This window comes from Gymnogyps californianus, chromosome 1, assembly GCF_018139145.2.
Source record: "Gymnogyps californianus isolate 813 chromosome 1, ASM1813914v2, whole genome shotgun sequence".
NCBI classification, from domain to species: domain Eukaryota; kingdom Metazoa; phylum Chordata; class Aves; order Accipitriformes; family Cathartidae; genus Gymnogyps; species Gymnogyps californianus.
The window spans coordinates 117,361,358-117,381,022 of NC_059471.1; the positions used below are offsets into that span (position 1 = coordinate 117,361,358).

General features: G+C 37.6%; 1 protein-coding gene across 3 annotated transcripts in view; it reads left to right on the forward strand.

The window, feature by feature from the left end:
• POU2F1 (POU class 2 homeobox 1) overlaps positions 1 to 19,665 on the forward strand; it is an 83,710-nt gene that overhangs the window by 42,585 nt on the left and 21,460 nt on the right. For 2 of the 3 annotated variants that reach the window (XM_050915702.1, XM_050915693.1), the window contains exons 3-7: positions 2,558 to 2,658; positions 5,611 to 5,664; positions 7,322 to 7,441; positions 9,106 to 9,285; positions 15,163 to 15,289. In XM_050915702.1, the coding sequence (XP_050771659.1) occupies positions 2,558 to 2,658; positions 5,611 to 5,664; positions 7,322 to 7,441; positions 9,106 to 9,285; positions 15,163 to 15,289 (582 nt within the window). The remainder of the gene's footprint in view (positions 1 to 2,557; positions 2,659 to 5,610; positions 5,665 to 7,321; positions 7,442 to 9,105; positions 9,286 to 15,162; positions 15,290 to 19,665) is intronic. The other variant, XM_050915710.1, reaches the window with a different exon arrangement.

Sequence of the window (19,665 nt, forward strand, 5' to 3'; positions counted from 1 at the left end):
GAGCACCTTAAGAGCAAGGCCTCTCATATGTTGGACTCAAAGTTCATTTTCCCTGCTGTTCTTCAAAAGACAAAGGCATCCTGTGATAAATGCAAGCAACCTGGGTAGCATTCCTTCCAAAACTAAGGCTGCATCCGAAGGGGAAGGGACACTGTACTTTCAAATACTGAAGAAAGCTTAAGATGCGAGTAGAACAGAGAGTGGACAGGTGTGGTTTGGGGTTTTTTTCTCCAAGTTTGGTTTTGGAAGGCATGGGGAGAGGGAGTTGGAGTCTTTCAAGGTTGAATTTAAAGAAAATGTTGTTTTCTTTCAGTACCTGTCTAAACTGTTTTTTGGGACCCATGGAAATTTTAAGCTCAGTCTTGGAACTTGCTTTGTTCAAAACTATCAACCCTAGGAGGCTTGTTTCAAATTTCCATATTAAGAGTCAGCAGAAGCACTAACTGGAGCATTTCTTCTGCACACATGCACAGCAGTGCTCTTTTAATATGGTATCGTGATTTGAGGCTCTTTTTGGAAGATGGTTAACTAGAGCAGCTTCACCTTTTTATTCAAGGTGAGGCTTCCAGCTAGTCCTCTCAGAAATGGATAATTTTTTTGAGCCCTGCAAGTTTCCAATTGGAATGAGGAATGTCTGCCTCACAGTAGGTTTTCTTATCTGTATTTTTTTTCGTACTTGGGGGTCCCTGACCACAGGTTGAAAACTGGTTCAAAGCATCTGCTTAAATGAGGAGGTGGTAGATTGTTTCCCTTGAATTACAGTAGCTGTTTGTCAGGAATTATTTTTATATATTTATCCAATCATCTTCCCACTCCCTTTGGCCTTCTGCATTGAGAATTCTGCAGTTCACTGGAAAGAATGAAAATAGATGAGATTCTTTCAGCTCTTTCTAGCAGACCTTCCTATCTACCTTTCTGTGGAAAAATGCAACCAAGTTGCATTCATTCAAGATCAATTCAGACCAGTGATAGTCCTTCCATTCACTTTGGATTGGAATTTTAGACTCATTAAGTAAAATAATTTTACGTAGTTTAAAATTTGAATATTTTTAACATGTCTGTGGATCTTTGGCTGCACATATGTCTGTTAAGTCTGTAAACCCTGGCCCAAAGCGTAGAATTAAAAATTTGAGAGTAGGTCAACTCTTCCCCCACAGCACCTCCGCCAAAGATGCATCAAAGGGCCACCTTAGGTATACCTTACATGGCTGCTAGAAAGCTTGACTACCTACATGTATCTGTATTTAATTGAACGGTGACTCCATCTTTGGAAATTTTATCTGTGTAAGCTGTTTGTAGGTCAAAATAGCAATGTAAAATATTGGATAGTGTATTTTACTAATTAAATTTTATGCCTGCTTGCTTTTGCAGATGTTTCTAAGGAATAGCAAACCCGTTGTTGTTTAACAACTGTGACTCTCTTTTGCTTAGTAGATAACCTAGATTTTTATGGTGAAAAATGTAGATGATGGAAGGAATTTTGAAGTAGGAGTTAGCTGAACACCTGTCCATAGGCACTGCACAAAATCTGATTGTCATGAAGAGTAAACATGCAAGTCTAAAGCTGGTTTTACTTCATTTCAGTCACGCAATTTTTAAGATTGCATCATCTGTTCTAGAAATTCCACGCAGCCTGATACACTCAGAGTCTCCCTTCTTGTTATTAGCCACTGTAGGTAGTAATACCCAACGTACAAAACCAGTTGTTGATAATCCCTAATGTTGATTTTATCATCTCCCCACAGAATGATTCTTAAAAGTGTGTAGTTATAGTTCCTCTTGGCAGAAGAGAATTCTGTGGTAGTTTCTTGTGGAAAAAATGTTCTTTTTCTTTTTTCTTTTTTCTTTCTTCTCACAACGAGATTATTTGGGGATAGTTTGGGGGGTTTTCATGTCTTCTGAGCTGTTTAGGAAGAAGACAACAAAAATGTAGGAAAATAATCAGTTTTTAGTTACATGAAAGTGGGTGAGAGCAAAAGCAAGCCCAGGCAGTTATCTTATGTAATGAGAGCTCTGCACAAGTATTCATGGAAATATGGAGGTATCTTTTATCAAAAGAGTAAAACTATGGCCCATAACTGCTATGTATATACAGTACTTCTGTTTTCATCAAGTATTATTTTACCTGTCTTTAATGAAAGGTGACTTTATATGAACCTTGTTCTTGCCACTTTCTGAACTTGAAGATAGTCTTCAGCTGCTGGATAGAGAGTGCATGGAGAATGGAAACACAGTTTAACCTTAGCAGCATGCACCCATTTGGTTCTCAAACCGTGGTAGAGAATGATGGGGTAATAGTGTACATAGAGTAGGTAAGATGATAGAAGCTAAAGAAAATATGTTGATTTTGTTCAGCTAACAAATGCTATATTACCAAAGTCTGGAAGTGACACTGCTTCCCCACCCCCCCCTTCAGTAAAAAACTTCAATTCTTGTTACTCTCAGAGTATTTTTCTACTACATAGTATTGAGAGAATAACAGGAGACTTAGGAATATTAATTCTTATTCCATTTCATAGAAGTAATAACTAATAGTTCTTAATATCTCTTTCTCCAGGCACGCAAACAAATGGCCTGGACTTTCAAAAGCAGCCTGTGCCTGTTGGAGGAGCAATCTCTACAGCCCAGGCCCAGGCCTTCCTTGGGCACCTTCATCAGGTAAGAGAAGACCCATTTCAAAGTAGGGGAGACTCGGGCAGGTATGAACGCAGCTGCTCTTGTATGTTCCATGTTCTCTCTTTCTGTGAATGATATGTAGTCAGGTAAAGGAACGTATGGGTAGACCACATCCTTAAATAGCTTGGATGGGAAAAAGTTCTTATTGTGGCACTCACTTCATTGCATTAGGCTGCAGAATACGTCAAGATAGGGTGAGACCTATTTGGGGGAACTAGAAAGCCCCTTTTTGGGGACTTGAGAATGCTTAAGGTTGTTGGTTGGTTGGTTTTGGGGTTTTTTTTTGTTTGTTTGCTTTGTTTTGTTTTGTTTAACATCTTAATGGAGATACCAAGTTGAAAGGCAAGGTAAAATTCAGTCTTTTTGCTAAAGGATTGTATTGGCACAACAGCTGCCAAGGTTCTGAAACTGTCACTACCTAGTTAAGAAACCAGAAGTGGTGTTGAATGGTAGTGAGCACCATGCTTCAATCTTTCAAGCTCTTACACATTAACTAGAAATATAAAGTGATCGTACTTACTAAGCATATATGGTTTGTGAGGTTTTTAATTTTTTTTTTTAAGTTATTTCAAGGACCTGTTTGTCAGATGATATTCAGGCTTCTACTACTGTCCCTCTGTTCCGCTGCTGCTGTGTTTAGAGAATCAAAGCTGAACTTCAGATGTAGGCTGAAGCAAAATGGGGCATCCCTAGGTGAAGAGAAGTTTAAGGGGCATTTTTTGTAGTTTTTTATCTGTTCGCACTTGATGTATGAAAACAAATGTCCTAATTTCTTTCCCTTCCTCAGCACCAAGTTTAAACTTTAAAATACTGTACCTAATTGGCTAACCTTGAATGTTTGAGGTCTGAGGTTGCACAGTTATTGTGGTATAATTGACGTACTGAAGCTTTTATGCCCTCTTTTAAGAGCTCTGAACTGCCATTTTATTGTATGGAACATTCCACACCTCTTGTCACATAATTACAATTTTCCTAGTAGATTGGGTTATATAGGACCTAGGGAGTGCCAGTGTTTGAATTTGCTGAACCAACAGGCTGTTGTAGGCTGCCTTTATGTGGAGAGAAGCTGACTAGTTTTCATGGGTTGCCAGTATGTGTTTAACATGGAGACAGATACAGCTGTTCTGCAGAATTTTGTGTGTTTGTTTTAGTCTTCATTTTGTTATATAGATTGATCCAGGACAGTAATTGTATTTAGCACAGTGCTTTATCTTGCTTTGGAAATGTATTTATTTAAACAGTTGTCAGGATCTTTATAACTTCATGTTTGATAAAGTGTGATTCATTTCTTGAAACTCTAGTTCAAAAGGAAAATCTCAGCTATTCTTTTATGCACCTGCAGGTGTGTGGGAATCTATTGTCAAACTGTCCTCTTCTAGTGTGGCTGCTGTTAGTGGGGTGTTATTCAGCCTTAACACACAGTGCTTTCCTCCAGACTAATACAAGATATTAGATTGTAGGCAACATTCAGGAACAGTTTAATTTCTAATTAGAAAATGTTTGTTGTGTGGTGGAAGGGGTGTCCAAATTGCAGTCAAAGAGATTTTCAAGAATATGCTGCCTGTACCTGAGTGAGATACATTTGTAGTCTTTTATGTGTTTTTTTTAATTATTATGTAATTTTTAAAGTATTATTTCTGAGTATATTTTTTGGATGGCAGGCTATTATTGTTTAGATTATTCTCTGCTGTTAATTCATGTTAAAAGCTCAGATTACATCAACTGCGTCAAACTATATTTTGCTTGTGATGAGGAGGAGCTTTTCTGGGAGTGTTTGCTTAGATGTAGAACATGCTTAGTAAGTCTAGTACCTTCATCTAGAGTGGTAGGAAATACTTCCGAGGTGACTCTTTAAGGGTTGCCTGTTTGAATATTCAGTTATTAATTTTATGTACTGCAATTTAAATTAAAACTCTCCTTCCTGTGCTTGCAGATATGTGGACTCTCTTTTGTGATGTATATTATATGGGACATCTTTTTATAGAGGCAAGAGTGCTACATTTTGCTTTGCTTTATTGTATCCTGATGTGTTGCCTGGTTTTCAAATGAGCAGTGGTTTTCAAACATGGCCAGAGATGGAATTCACTACAGGCTGTAACTCTGACCTTTGAAAGTGTTGGTAATTAATTACATAGCATTCCTTCTTTATGTAGGAGTGGTGGTAGAAACAAGACGAGACTGATTAAAACAGTTTTCAGTAAATGAAAATTCAGCATTTGTTGTACAGAGAAAATCCTTATTAGAGATAAAATAACACTCTTTAAAAATCTCACTTTCTGAAGCATCAGTTTTTCTTCACTGCTAACCCACAAGAACTTCTTTGGACCTGTTAATCACAAACATTGAATTCAAGTTTTGAGTGTACCTGAATCAATACAGCCTTTGTAAAGTGTCTCCAGTCCTCTGTATTGAGATCTTCTTTTCAGTAGCTGAGGACTGCAAATACTTAAGTGGGTTGATTTGAGGAAGAATGTTTATGCTGTGGGTTTTGTGCTATGCAGGTGATTGCTCCTCTGTCGTATAAGGAAGCGGGTGAATGCAGTGTACATATTTGGGGTAAGACCCATTCTGAAATATTAGAAGGATGATGATGAGTAGAGCTTAAACGCCCTCCCCTGAAGCCGGGAATAGGAATAGTTAGCCTGTCCACCCCAAAATGCTCTGTTTCAACTCAATTTCATGATAATGTCTAGATCCCTAGGCAGGAATACGTTCAGCAAGAGCTAGACAAATAACAGTGTAGAAGAGTCTTACTGATTTTTTTCAGCCTGGAGCACAACCCCTATTTCACTGATTCAGGTGTTAGAGGGGCATGCATTGTTCTTGGGGGAGTTTTTGTTGGGGTGTGGGTGAGGAGGTTGTTCTTTTTGCATTGTTAAAGTTTTTTCTGTGGATTCTACATGATTTCGTTTCCATTTTTACACTGTGTTGTAGGTCCAGCTCGCTGGAACAAGTTTACAGGCTGCTGCTCAGTCCTTAAATGTACAGGTAAAAACAGTTTCCTTCTGCTGCTCGTCCTTCTCTCATTCCAAACAGCATTATGGTCCCATTAGAGAGAGTTTTTAACCTACGATATGTTACTCTGTTTTTTCATTCTGACTGGTCTTGCACGTGATAGGTATGAAGGAATAATATTTTTATAACTGTAAATCAGGTTCAGGATTGTAAACATTCAGACACTGGAGTTGTTTAAAACATGCAGTGATTGTAATTTTATACTGAATTTCAGTCAGGTGTTGTATCATGAAAACTATAAAACTCCAGGAATATTTCATGTTCTTCCATTTATTCACTTATTTTAAACATAGCAAGTATTACTTTGCAATTTGTCCTTACTTCTGGTAGCTGAATATAGGATTATAATGTAACATTTACTGTGTAATGTGGCTAGTGTAGATTGCTTGTGTAAATAACACATAGTGATTTCAAAATAAGTCAGAGTAATTGTTGTTTAATAATGTACGTGAGACAACTAAGCTTTCAAACTTCTTTATGATGCTGAACACTTCAGTATATCAGTTAACGTGCCACTTCTTCTCAGTACTATATTAAGGGGCAAGGGATGCAATTTTATTGAAAACTGGTTTCAGTATTGCTTGTTATTAAAGAATGTAGGTAGTGCATTACATGAAATGCACTAGAATGTGGACCCACTTATACATAATAACAATTTGGAAAGAAGAGGAGGTATAGTGACCTTCCTTTCTAAGAGGAAGGAGGCAGAAAATTGCCTTGGTTGCCATGGTAAACTTCCATCCCTGAGAGAGATGTTGGCAAACAGGCTGTATCTCCAGTGCAGAATGTTTACAGTCCTGCGCTGTAATTATCGCTCAATGACTGGCAGAATTAATCAGAGCCTTTATGTTAATTAGCCTGCTCTGCAGTCCCCAAAACAGGTGGTGGAAAATATGCAAATCTATGCAGAATTTTAATGTTCTGCATAACCAGTTTTAATTATCATAAAACTCTCTCCCCCTCTTCATGCACTTGCATTTCCTCCCTCATGTCTTCACAATTTCTTCTGTTTAAAAAAAAACAACCACAAACCAAAACCAGAAAAAAAACCCAACACCCAAATCTTTTAAAATAAAGCAGCATTCAATTAAATAAATGCTAAAACTTTGATTATTTAAAAGCACTGTATATATTATGCATCTTGCTGTAGGTAGATAAACCTGTGAGGATTTCTCAAACCAGTTCCATATGAGACAACAGTATGATAACTTAGAGGTGCAGGATGCAGATACAGAAAATGGAAACACAGTCTCCTTTCCCTTTTTCCGTTGTTCAGGATTTTAGGCAATGAATAATTTTAACAACCTTTTCTTTCTTTATGGTGAAAGGCAGTGTCAGCTTCAGTTGCATTGCGTAAAATGAAATGAGACCTGGAAATAACGTCAAAGAGTTAGAAAAGACCTGAGAGTCTTTTTGTTTTGTTTAAACTGCATTACCTACAGACATGTTTGAGCAATTGTAGCTGAGATGGTGGGCACATAGAGCCATTGCTTAAACACACTCTTAAAATAAACCCAAGGGCTTTTTGTATGCAGATGAAAGATTTTTATTGTGCAGTGTTGAGATAGCAGTGTTATACATTAACATCTGTTTTACACTATAAAGAGTTGTATTTTTTTTTTTTGACTAGTCTAAATCTAATGAAGAATCTGGGGACTCTCAGCAGCCAAGCCAGCCTTCCCAGCAGCCTTCAGTGCAGGCGGCCATACCCCAGACCCAGCTCATGCTGGCCGGAGGACAGATCACTGGGGTAAGATTTACCCAAGTATACTGCAGTAAGCCTCCTGTCTGGCAAATGATGGCAGTATCTACGGCAGTCCCTGTAGAACTGTCAGTGAAGGTTATTGTCATTTCCTTTAACATAGGAAGAAACTTGAGTGAAAGAGGGGACAGAAAATATCTTCCTATTAAAAAAGCAGACTTTAATCTTTTTTTTTTGTTGTTGCAAAGTATTTGCTTCCTCCCCACCCCCAAAAATTTCTTTCTTTCTGTTCTCAGTATCGACCTTGACTCTGCAATGAAATTAAAACCTGGTGTGGGTAGAAATAAGAAAGTCACTGATGTCATAAAAAGGAATTTTTATTTTTTTTCAAGATTAAAATGAGGCATGGGAGCATGAGACTAAATCTTATCAGATAGCTGGGTGAAGAACAAAAATGATGGGAACTGCTGACACATTGTTCCTCTTCTCAAACACATTTCTTTTTAAGTAACTATATTAGTGCTTGCCTTAAGTCTATTCAACCCTTCTGTTTTAACCTACCAATTTTGAGTTCTTTAATTGCAAGTAATGGGAGTAATTTGAGACTAATTATGGAATAACTGTTGGTTTAGGATTACTGGTGTTTCTGAATTGTTGTAAATGCTTTCAGTCATTTAAAAAAAGAGCAAGTTTTGTGAATGGGCTGGTTTGGTTAAAGAGTTTGCTTCCATGTAATCAGCTTCGCAGTTTTAAGAGTTTGCATGTTAATACGGAGTTTAGGGCAGTTGCTCCAACAATGTATTTATGGTTTGAAGTATTAGGTTAGATCATCTCTACACTTGAATGAAACAATGTCTTAATTTCATGTTCAATTGTTAAATCTTCTCGTATGCTAGTGTGTAAGTAAACATCTTATTTAGTTTTTGGTTAATCACATTTGAAAGTTTTAGAAGTGAGACTGTTTTAAGACGTTATTAAAACCCAGCATATTTTATTATTTTTCTCATTCTCAAAAAATATTTGTTTGTTTTAATTTATGATTGTCTGCATTAGTGAAACATTCAAAACTCCAGGCCTATGCAGATATGGATTGTAGTAAATATGGGCATCAGGATTCATTTACATGTAAAGGAGAGACTACTGCCACCTGTTTCACAGAGATAATGTGTGTTTGGGAAAGGGAAGGGATGTAAACTTGCCAACTCTATTTAAAAAAAAAAAAAAAAAAAGCAGATGGGGAGACTTGGAGAGAAACAAATGGAGCTCATGTTCTTTACTTATATCTTAGGGCATAATGGAAATGATGGAATATGGCAGGGATTCATGCTAATGTGAAGCAGCTGGGGTGTTATCAGTTTGTTCAGTAGCCATAGCCAGCATTCCTGCTTCTCATTCATCTGGCTAATCACTTGCTGTTCTGTTGGGTGTAAATTTCCTTTCAAATCCTGGCAATACTGATTCTTTTCTTTTGCTTGCTACTTAATTACCTTTTTCCTGAACCTCCTGGTGGAGTTGTGAAGAAAACTTAGGAGTAAAGTTAGGTTCTGTAGGTTCCAGTAAGTGCAAATATTTGCGTTCGTGCGGTTTGGTTTATGTCAGGTCTGTGGTAGGTTGGTTCCTACACTGTGTTGAGTAGCCAGCTGTCCTTACTGACTTTGTAGCTGAAGTGGCTCTTTCCATTATTAATGGCTGTGTTTTCTAATTATTTATAGCTCACGTTGACGCCAGCCCAGCAACAGTTATTGCTACAACAGGCGCAGGCACAGTTGCTGGCAGCTGCAGTGCAGCATTCAGCCAGTCAGCAGCACAGCGCTGCTGGTGCCACCATCTCGGCCTCTGCTGCAACGCCGATGACGCAGATCCCTCTATCTCAGCCAATACAGATTGCACAGGTGAGCCTTGAGGCTTGAGAGGGTGGAAAATAAAGAGGTTTGACTAATTGCATCATTCAAATAATATTTTTATTCCTTATTCAGTTAGTTTCTAGAGTCCTTGAGTACTGTTAGTCTTTCCTCATGCATCCTTAGCTGATGAGGTTGAAGTTGATAGTTTTAGGAAAGAATGCGTACCAGCTGCTCATCAGTTCCACTAGGCTTCTGAGTTTGTTCCAGAATCTGACCAGATGCTGTATTTTCTGAATTTTCCTCCTTGTAGTTAGCTTGAGAAAGGAGAAAAAAGGGTATAGAAAGATGCCTATAGAAATGACACTTGTCGAGACCTGTATGGATGGGAAGGGATACCTACATATCACAAAGGATGCTTGTTACATCCAAACAGCAAAATGATAGAGCTGAAGAAAGGCAGTTTGACTTGACATATTTGTGTGCTATTTTGGCTTGGTGCTTAATGCTCAGAGTTCAGTGACAGAGAATGGGCACTCTTGTGTGTCTAGAGAAAAACTTGCCAGAATGAGTCTGGTGTCAGAATCTGTCCAGTTTTATGGTCTGCTGCTAAAGACCCATTAATTCATAATTCCGATGAACTGCTTGCCAAGGAAGTTCTGCTTAGTAGGAGCATCAAAGATCCTCTTGGGTCTTCCAGGATTGGCTTAATTCAGTGTGGAGAATGCAGCGCCACTGACTCTATGTTTAGCATATGTAGTGTGGAAACTCCTTAGATTTCTGGACAAGGGAAACCAAATGTACAGCATAGGCGTCTTGAGTACTACTAGTAGGTAATTGTGTTGCTGATGCTGAGGTCCATCTTGCCATAGATTAAGGTTCTCAGTACGTAATATTTCAGTTTGATTAGTCTAGCTGTGCAAAGTATGTATGTAATCTCCAAAGTTGCTGCTTCTTACACTGAGCTGGTTCTTTAAGACTGTCTGACACTTTCTATTCAGACTATTTTTGCTTGCATTCAACTGGGATGAAGTGTCTAAAAAGTGAAGATGAGGGCTGATTAAGTAAAAGAATGGAAATGTCGCAATTATCTGTGAAGTCCGTTGGTGAAATGTGCTATTCCTTTATTGTGCTATTCCACTAGCTGAATAACAGCCTGGTTGTGTTATCAGTTTTTTATTAGCTGAAGTGGCAAACTTCTGTGGTGTTGGTCTAAAAGTTCTGACCTCTCTGGCTGTCCTTACAGAGGCCGGAGTGATGCCATCCCACATTTAAAAGGCCAGTACCGATGTTGTCCACAGACCCCTCACACTGAGCTTCTTGGTGCACTGTGACAATTCATGTGACCATATATTAATATTTCTTTTACCAAAGGATCCTACTTCACTGTCATGATCTGGAGATGACTCAAGGATGTAGCATTCAAGGAAACTCAACTCCCAAGACCATCTCTTAATTTTGTTAAGCCTTTGTCTGTAGCCAATAATACAGACAGATTTCACGAAATCTGGGAAATGTCTTTGTCAAGGAAGCTGATGGTTAGCTTCTAACATCTCTCCGTGCATCTGTGTCAGAGTTCCCATTTGATATTATGTGAGTCTTTTAACCTAAATGTAAGTGATCCACAGGTGTGTGCCTCTTGTCTTCCAGGTGTGCAGCTTAAGATAGCGAGGTCGGCTTTACTGAAGTGCGGAGCATTAAAATTTCATATTAATAAAATCTGTACCTTGAACTTGCTGGCTTTACATTTGTCAAATGTGCCACCAAATTAGTGGATACTTTTGAAGGCATTGTTGTGCATGTGTGAGATGTTGCTAATCCCGCTCTTCCACTTCAGTGGGAAGCTATGAAAATGTGTGAAGCATTTACAATTATTAATTTAGTACTGGGTTTTTCTCAAGAACTTACAAAATCTTCAGAGAAGTGTTTGAGAAGAATTGAAAAGATCAGGCATGTGCTGTCAAATAGGAGCTTCGAAGTGAGCATTGTCTGTTTTGTGCACGTGGATGAGCTAAAGGCTCTATGAAAAATAGCATGTGATCATGTAGTTGCCACCATATAATGTGTATTTGTAGCACAAGGGGAACAATTAAAGTTTCACTTGTTTTCTGGCATTCCTAATTACTTAAATGTTTGACTTCACAAATAATTTCTTTTAGGATAGGTTATTTTGATATATAAATGTAGCTTGGTTTAATCTTGTTAGCTGCTTCTTATGATGAAGGTGCGGGGCATAATTTGTGCAGGTGTTGGATATAATTTGAGATACTTATGGAAAACTTCTACTGTCTAGGTTTGTAGGTGGATAACACCATGCTTTTTCATCCATCTTGACAACGATTTATAAACAGTGCTCAGCTTTGTTTGCATTGCTATTGTAAACATATAGCTGATTACACAAATAGCTAAATGTTTGTTTTAATTGATGATTTTTGAATAATTGATTAACTGGCAGGTCTCTGCAGCAGAGGGATTACCGTATTTATTTTAATTAACTAATTGCACAAGCATGACTTTAATGTGCGCTGCAGTTAATGTAAAGTATCTGCTGCAGCAGTCTGGTAAGATGTTAGTGCTGCTGCTGGGCTGATGCTAAATTGTCACTACACAGTTGTAGAAGTTTTGGAGCTCTTTGTAAACTTTACTTGTTCTCAGGATCCATGACCAGTGTTTATATGATGTAAAACTCAAAATGACAAAGGTGCTTAAGTTTGTACTGAAGTTGTAACTAGAGATAATGGCATTGAATTTAGAACTTTAGATGATTTAAAAAAAAAAAAAAAAAAAGAAAAAACTTCCTCATGTCAAGACATAGCACTTGGCAGATTATTCTGCTGAGGTAGGAGCTGGATTGTTTTGATCTTTCTAAATTGTTAGGCAGCACCAGAAGATATGCATGTTTCTCAAAAGTCTTTCCATCTCTTTCTATGTGCTTGTGCTAGCATACAGATTTTACCATTGGGAAAAAAAAGTTCAGTATAGGAAGATAGTGTCGGGGTTGTTCGCATGGTTGCTATTGGGAGATTTATTGTAATACTACAATTAACTAAATAATAAAACTTTCCCAAGGTAGAAATAAAGTTGGATTTCAAATGAATTTGAGGGGCTGGTAGGGCTATTTAAGAGTGATTAGCCTTGGAGGTATCGTTTCCATTCTGCATTACAGAATTATATTTCTGTATTTAAACAAGACTCAGCCAAGATACCATTTACCAAGGCAGATGCACAGAATAAGATTGCTTATACCAGTTATCCCTGAGGCCTCAATTTAAAAACAGTTTTCTCATATTAAAGTGTAAAAGCCTGATGATAAGAGCTGTCATGTCTTAGCTGGGTACCCTGTGTTATGAATACTATAGTCTTAAACAAAAAGCTCTCCTCCTTTGATCTTACAAATACACTGCCACTGTTTCTTTGTATTCCTTCTTGTATGTAACTCCATCTCCTGTGGTGCTTCTTCAAATCATCTGAGATCTACTTGGTCATCTAGGGGGGTTTCATTCGTTTTCTTTTGGTGGGGGACGTCCTCAACCTATGTTTTTCAGTCCATACTTCTTCCTTCAAAAATTTCTTCCCAACTCTTCCTTTTGTGTTTCCACTTTTTCTCTTATCCACATCTATTTTCATCCTTCGGCCTCTCTTCATTTCTTTTTCTTCTACCCAGCGTTCACAGCCTTAGTCAGCTTGCCCTGCTCTTTCTATTTCTGTTTCTTCCTCTGCATCTAGTCCTTGCATCTAATTCAGTATGAGCCCCTCTGTGCTGGAGGGTCTGCTCAATCTGCAAAGGTAACCAGTAGAGCATTGAAAATCAATGAATAAATGAGTGGAGGTTCATGTCACGCTGGGCTCAAGAAGTAAGAGTTTTTAGTAGCAGTTCTGACCAATGTAACTTTATGATATGAAGTCAGAAGAAACATGGAGTTCTTGGGAAAAACTGGAGCAGTTATCTCTCTCTTTTTTAGGAAGGAAATTGGCCTTGATTTCATAGGAATGGTTGCAGTACTTCTCAAATTTTCTGAAAGCAAACAATGCTATCAACTTTAAAAACACTCTGTTGCGCTGGGGAGCACTTTTTAAAATTTTACCATTCTCTTTAAGAAATGGAAACTTCCATTTTGTAAGAGCAGTGCTTGGTCAATCCATCTGGTGTCTGTCTACCATATTATTACACAGCATGCTTTTGACTTAACATGACCAAGTTGCCTAAGTGATTGATGGCCAGTGTCTTTGTAATGCAGGTTAAGTAGTCCTTTTTTTATAATGCATGTCTATGGTGTCATAAATCAATGGACTCTATTTTTTTTTTCCTCCCTAGTCTTCCTTTCCACCCACTGACTCTCCCCACCCCTCTTCCCCAGAAGGAGATTGTGGCAACTTTTAAGTCTTAGTTTAACAGTTTTAAAATAATGTAAGGTCATAGATGGATAACTATATTCTTCATATGGTTGTATTGTGGAGATAAAAAGTTATCCTTGTCAGTCTGACTTGACTTTCCATCACCATCTGCATTGCTGGCAGTTAATGGCCTTTCACATCTGCTGGCTGAGCAGCTTGTGTGAGTGCTCAGTAACCTGCATCAGTCAAAATGTATTGGGGCTACTTTACTGGCCTTAAGAAGCAGGTCTTTGTTAGTCTGGCTCACTTTAACTCAAGTATGCTAGGAAGTATGTTAAAACGAGCAGTTCCATTCAAGCAGCCAGATTGAGCACTGTTTAGGAATGAACTGGCGTTGTTAACATCTTCTGACACAGTTGGACCCAGAAGAGGATATCTGTCCACAAACAGGTATCCTGGTATCTGAGTAACTTAACTGAAATAGAGTTTTGGGAGGTTTTTTGTTTGGTTGGTTTGGTTTGTTTAATGAGAGGTTGTAAGTGTGGGAAATATTTCAGGCTTTTATCCACCTGCTTGGCAGGTATTTTGAAACAGCTTCTTCTCAGAAAGATGGAAAGATTCTACACATGTGTATAGATGATTTTCATAGATTACCTCTGTTATGTTGACTGGCTTCACATTGTGCTTCAATTTTCAAATTTCAGTTATTCTTGTTATTGTCCTGTTTGGAGAAGATGAAAAGAAAAAGGCTAGTTTGGGGGGAATATTTTTAAGCAGTTCTCTATGTTTTCATTCCCCAGCTAAACAGCAAGTTGAAGCATTTTTCTTGATGATTCAGTTTCTCAGAGATTAGCATTTACATTGAGACCAGTCATTTAATTATAGAAAATTAATAGTTCTGAATGGTTTAAATACATAAAAGTAGGGTTCTACAATAGTGCAGTGTTTTGGGTTATTCCTTTTAACCTTTAATTATAGCCATGTCTATTACGCTTATTGTAATTTGTTTCAGAACTAACCAAATATATTTATTTACTATTTGAGTTAGCTACTTCCTGAAATTTGACCTGAACAACCAGAGTGCAAACTAGGAATCTGTAATTTTTTGCTTTCCCGTTGCTGATTAGAATGGTAATTGCAGATTGTTGTTGTTATAAACAAAAATAGATCCCAGCTAATATGCGTGATTTGTCAACAATGAATTTTGTAGCAGAGTTGCATCCTCAAAAAATAAGTCTGAGGTATTGGAAAACTTCTGCATTTGAGGGGGAGGGAGATAGATTTTTATTTTTTTTTAAAGCAGAACAGTGCTGGAAATATTTTGCTGGGTTATTTGGTAAACAATTTTTGTTTGGTTTTATGAAGGACAGTGAAATTCAAATTGCCAGCCTAAAGGATATTCAGTAGCAGGACTGCTGTGTTTGACATCCACTTTTATCTCTAAATGTTAGAATGTAACTGGTTGATAGGTAATCTATTTACATTGGGAGCCATGGCTGACTTAAATGTCTAACACACAGCTCTTTTTCTTTTCCTTTTTCTTTTTTCTTTTTTCTTTTTTTTTTTTTTTTCCCCTTCCCCTGTTTCCTTAAGGATTTGCAGCACTTGCAGCAGCTTCAGCAGCAGAATCTCAACCTGCAACAGTTTGTGTTGGTGCATCCAACAACCAACTTGCAGCCAGCACAGTTCATCATCTCACAAACACCGCAGGGGCAGCAGGGTAAGTGCTCCTTGCCAGAAAAGAAAATCATACATAGCTTTTTAGGTGAAACCGAGGTGGTTCATACACTTTCACTAACTGTTGATATTCCCTGGGAGAAATAACAGTATTGCAATTAGGAGACTTAACAGGTTGTCCCTTTCTGGGTGTTAGACCTCAGCCTTGTCAAAGTTTGTGTAGGTCACTCCTCAAGGAGGATCAATCCAGAGATCATGTCATGCCAACATTTGTTAACAACAAGTCCTCTTGGGAAATACTGTAGCATCTGAATTTCTGGGTCAGGCTCTCCAGCAGGAACCCTACTGGGAGGAGAACTTGGAGAAGACAACTTTCCAGAACTCAAAGGCAGAATCCTAGGAGGTGGAGGCCTGGAGGGTGTGTGGGCTGTCTGGATTAGGTCAATGCTAAACGGGCTACAAAATTCTAAGACTGGAAAAAGATTACAAAATCAAGAGTCCTTGTGGGAGACTAGAAAAGTCCTTAAGCCTAAAGAGGGTACAGCGAATTTTGTCATAAACTGAAATAATAATTACACCTTGGGAAAAGAGCTAGAGTGCTTGATTTTGTATAACAACTCTTGGAAATAATATTTTGGCGATACACTGGGTATGGCTTACATGCTAAAGGCAAACCAAGGCAGTGGTAGGTGGTAGTGTGCCAGACCAGTTAAGATGTTGTACAGTAACTTTGCTCTAAGAAATAATGCATTCAAGTTGCAATACATCACAGTACTGATTGCACCCTGTTTGTTGATGCCCACAGAAAACTGTATTTAGCCATGGCCTCTTGTGCTGATATACTCCAATGGTCTTTTTTCCCCCTTTCTCTTCTACATGAACTCTACTCAGTTGTTCAGGTCTGGTAATCCAAAGATTCTTGCTCAGAAGGCAAATCCTGTTATGCTTGAAGAATCCTCCAGAGTCTGGCTGTTCTATAAAGCAGCTCTTTGCACCTCATTTTCTTCTCTTCCTTTCAATTTTTTCATGCATCATTCCTTCTTATATACTATGACTTGGATAAAACTGGCTTTCCATTATGCTGAAGCTCTCTCACTGTCTGAATGCTGTCACATTTGAATAAAGGGTTAGTAAAAATTAACTTTCTTTTAATAAGACTTGATTTAGGAGAGCTTTTATACCAGCACTGGTAGAAAATGGCTAAAAGACTATTCATGGAGGCATTTAGTGATGTACTAGTTTCTTAAAATGAAGCAGAACTTATAAGCTTAACATATTCTTCTAGAAGAAATCAAACTTCACCAAAATTTAGTTCAAGGATTCTTTAGAATAGGCTTGCTTTTTTTTTTTTTTTTTTTTAATAAATTCTTTTAAGGAAACAGCAAGCACAAAACCATTGTTTTGAAAAACTCACTGGTATTAATGCTGCCTACATTTTTCAGCTAACTTCTGCTGGTTTTCTAAAATATCTCTGAAGATGCTTCACAAAAAAAGGAAACTAACAGAAGCAAATTATATTCATATCTCAAAATGAATTGTTTGCATTATAGAAAGGAAGGAAGGCTTTTTGTTTGTTTGTTTAAAATCTTCTGAAGTAGAATAACTACCAGAAGAGGTTTTCATAGTACCTTTTCCAGCGGCCATCTCTGAAAATTATTTCTTCACTGCAATTTAAGACCTGCATATTGCTGTCATCAGTGACGCAGTGTGTGTAGAAACACCATGTTTTACTGGTAATGTGCAGCCTGGACAACTGAATAGCTCAAAAATGTAGGAAGATTTATATTCTGTATTCTGACCATAGGCCATTAGTGTGTGACAACCTTCCAAACTGAAATGCTTGAATGGATCTAATTTTCTTCATGAGCACTCAATGATAAAGCAACATGTATGTCATAATACCCCTTATCTCACTTTTTGGTACGGCTTTTTGCAGTATTTCATGGTTATTGTTAGAATATCTCAAACAGTATGTTGTTATTTATGAGAAAGATTGAGAAAGTGTGTATTTTTATTTTGTTATTTGCTGTTGCAGCTGACTTTTCCATGTTGTTCTTGTCCTATTGCTCCATTAGTCAACTTCATAAAATAATAAATATTCTGAAGAAACTAGCATAGAGCTTTCTTTAAAACCAACAGCATTCAGATTTTTTTGGATGCCTCATTGGTACTGCATGCAGCTTTTTATATATATATATACACACACACACATGCATTTAATAACTAAAATGAAAATTTGGATTTATTTATAGATTATCTATTCTGGAAGAAATCTATTGCTTTACAGACTACACTGCATATTTTGTACATGCCATGTAGTCATGTAAATGAGAAATATTGTTTTTAATACAAGAGAATAATTTTGAGGGAAATAAGTGAAGAATAGTATCTCTAAGCAAGATCATAGAGGACCTGTAAACATTTGGTAGAGAAAAGCTTCTTTTACTTCAAGAGGTGATGGGGTCCAGGGTAATGCAATCATCAGCAATCATATTTAGATTCTTGGAAGGGGTTGAACGTCATGGCTTAGATCTAACTTCTAAAAATGTTTAGAAAATTCAATACCTAAAATATTAATCAACAATCAGGATGTTATTCTGCTATCTTTCTTCAGCACACATTATAGATCACAGAAGCAGATGTGAAATTCTCCCCATAAATCCACTGTCATATGTCTGTTGTAGTCTCCTTCCTTGTCGACATGATTTCTGGTTATTCAGTGGCTTACATGAAACAAATTGTAAAGTTCCTGTTTTTCATGGCTTGTAATAGGTAACATCCTAACTGAAGGAATTGTTTCAAGCCTCAGCAGATATGCAGAAGACTGAATGGCAATAGAAGTTTGGAACAATTTCTTGTTCTGAGCAATTATTGTCCCCATATTATTGTTAAAGTCACAGGCAGGAATGTAGCACCTTGTACAGTCTTTATACCTCTTGTATCTGTTCTTGTATCTAATAGATCTGTCTCTAGAATAATCAATTCAACATCTTTTACTACAATTATAGCTGCTTCTTAAAAATACTACCCTCATCAGATGACTATTCGCCTTTCTACTCACAAGATATTGCCAATAAAAATCGTATCGGTAAAAATCTGAATGGAGAGGGGAAATGGTGCTGCATTTCATTTAAATTTATCTTGCAAACAGAAGTTGTTAAGATCTGAGAAAAGACTGCATCATTGTCAAGGAGTTTTAGAAACAGTACTTATAAAGAAAGTATCCAGAAAGGCAAATGTGGAAGACAAGCTACTAATTAGCTTTAAACATTGAAACTAGGCCTACCTATTCTCAAGCTATTGCTGTTTATTATTAAAGACCTTGTTTATGATTTCATTTTTTCATTGTAAAAATACCTGGGATGATAATAGCAGGCCAAATGTAGTCCTGTTCTCTTCTTCCGTACTTGTCCTACAGACCTCGAGATTTCAGTTGCATCATTAAAAGAAAAAAACTAAACACACTTTTAAAATGGGATAATGAATGTTAAACATTGGTACCTACCCTGTTGGCCTCTGGTACCATAAATCAGAGTGCAGCTTCCTCACCCAGTGTGAGGATAGGGGAAGATGCCTGTGTTTCTTCTCAGATGCATCAAATTTGTAATGGACAAGTGTTCACCTCATCTGAGCTTGTGCACCTGCACTGCCCTTACAGGACTCCTCATTTTGTTAATAATATGCTATGTGAACTGGGTGAAGTGCTTTGGTCCCCTCAATATGCAGATGAGGAGACCCAGCTCTTCATTGTCAAGAGACTCTTAATGACAGCATATTTGCTGACACAGCAGTTGAATAAAATGTAGCTGACTCAAACTCATTCCCCAAGTAAGAGGGGAGAGCTTGAAATGGAATGAGGAAGAACTTGGAAGAAGTGATTTAAATGGTGAGTTTTTCCGCTGTGCTGCAAATACCCATTACCAAGATATGAATTAAATGCTTAATATTTACTGTCCTCTTTGAAATTAAGTCTTTGGTTCTAACCATCCGAACAGCATCAATGGGTAAAAATGTTGACTTTCATTGAAGTAGTGTGGCAGCACCTCCGCATGGATCATTGAATTGGTACTCTTCAAAACTGCACTTCACCAACTTCAGCACATTTGCGTCATGTTCTTGAACTGATCTTAAAGGGTACCTGGATACCGCAAAAGATGCAGCAGCATGCAGCAACTTAACATCTCAGTGGAACAGATTCATAGGAATGCATAGGTTAGTACTTTCTCTCCTGTGTTGGATCCCAATATAATTCCAACTACAAGTCCCCATTTTGGAAGATTTGGATTTGATAAAATGAGGTACACCGAAGCGCCCAGAAGTTTCTTTGCATCAACAGTGATCAACAAAGTTGATCAAATGGCACTATATATAATATGTAGTATGACACCCTTCCTTCTTCCCTTTCAGTTGTTTCCAGTT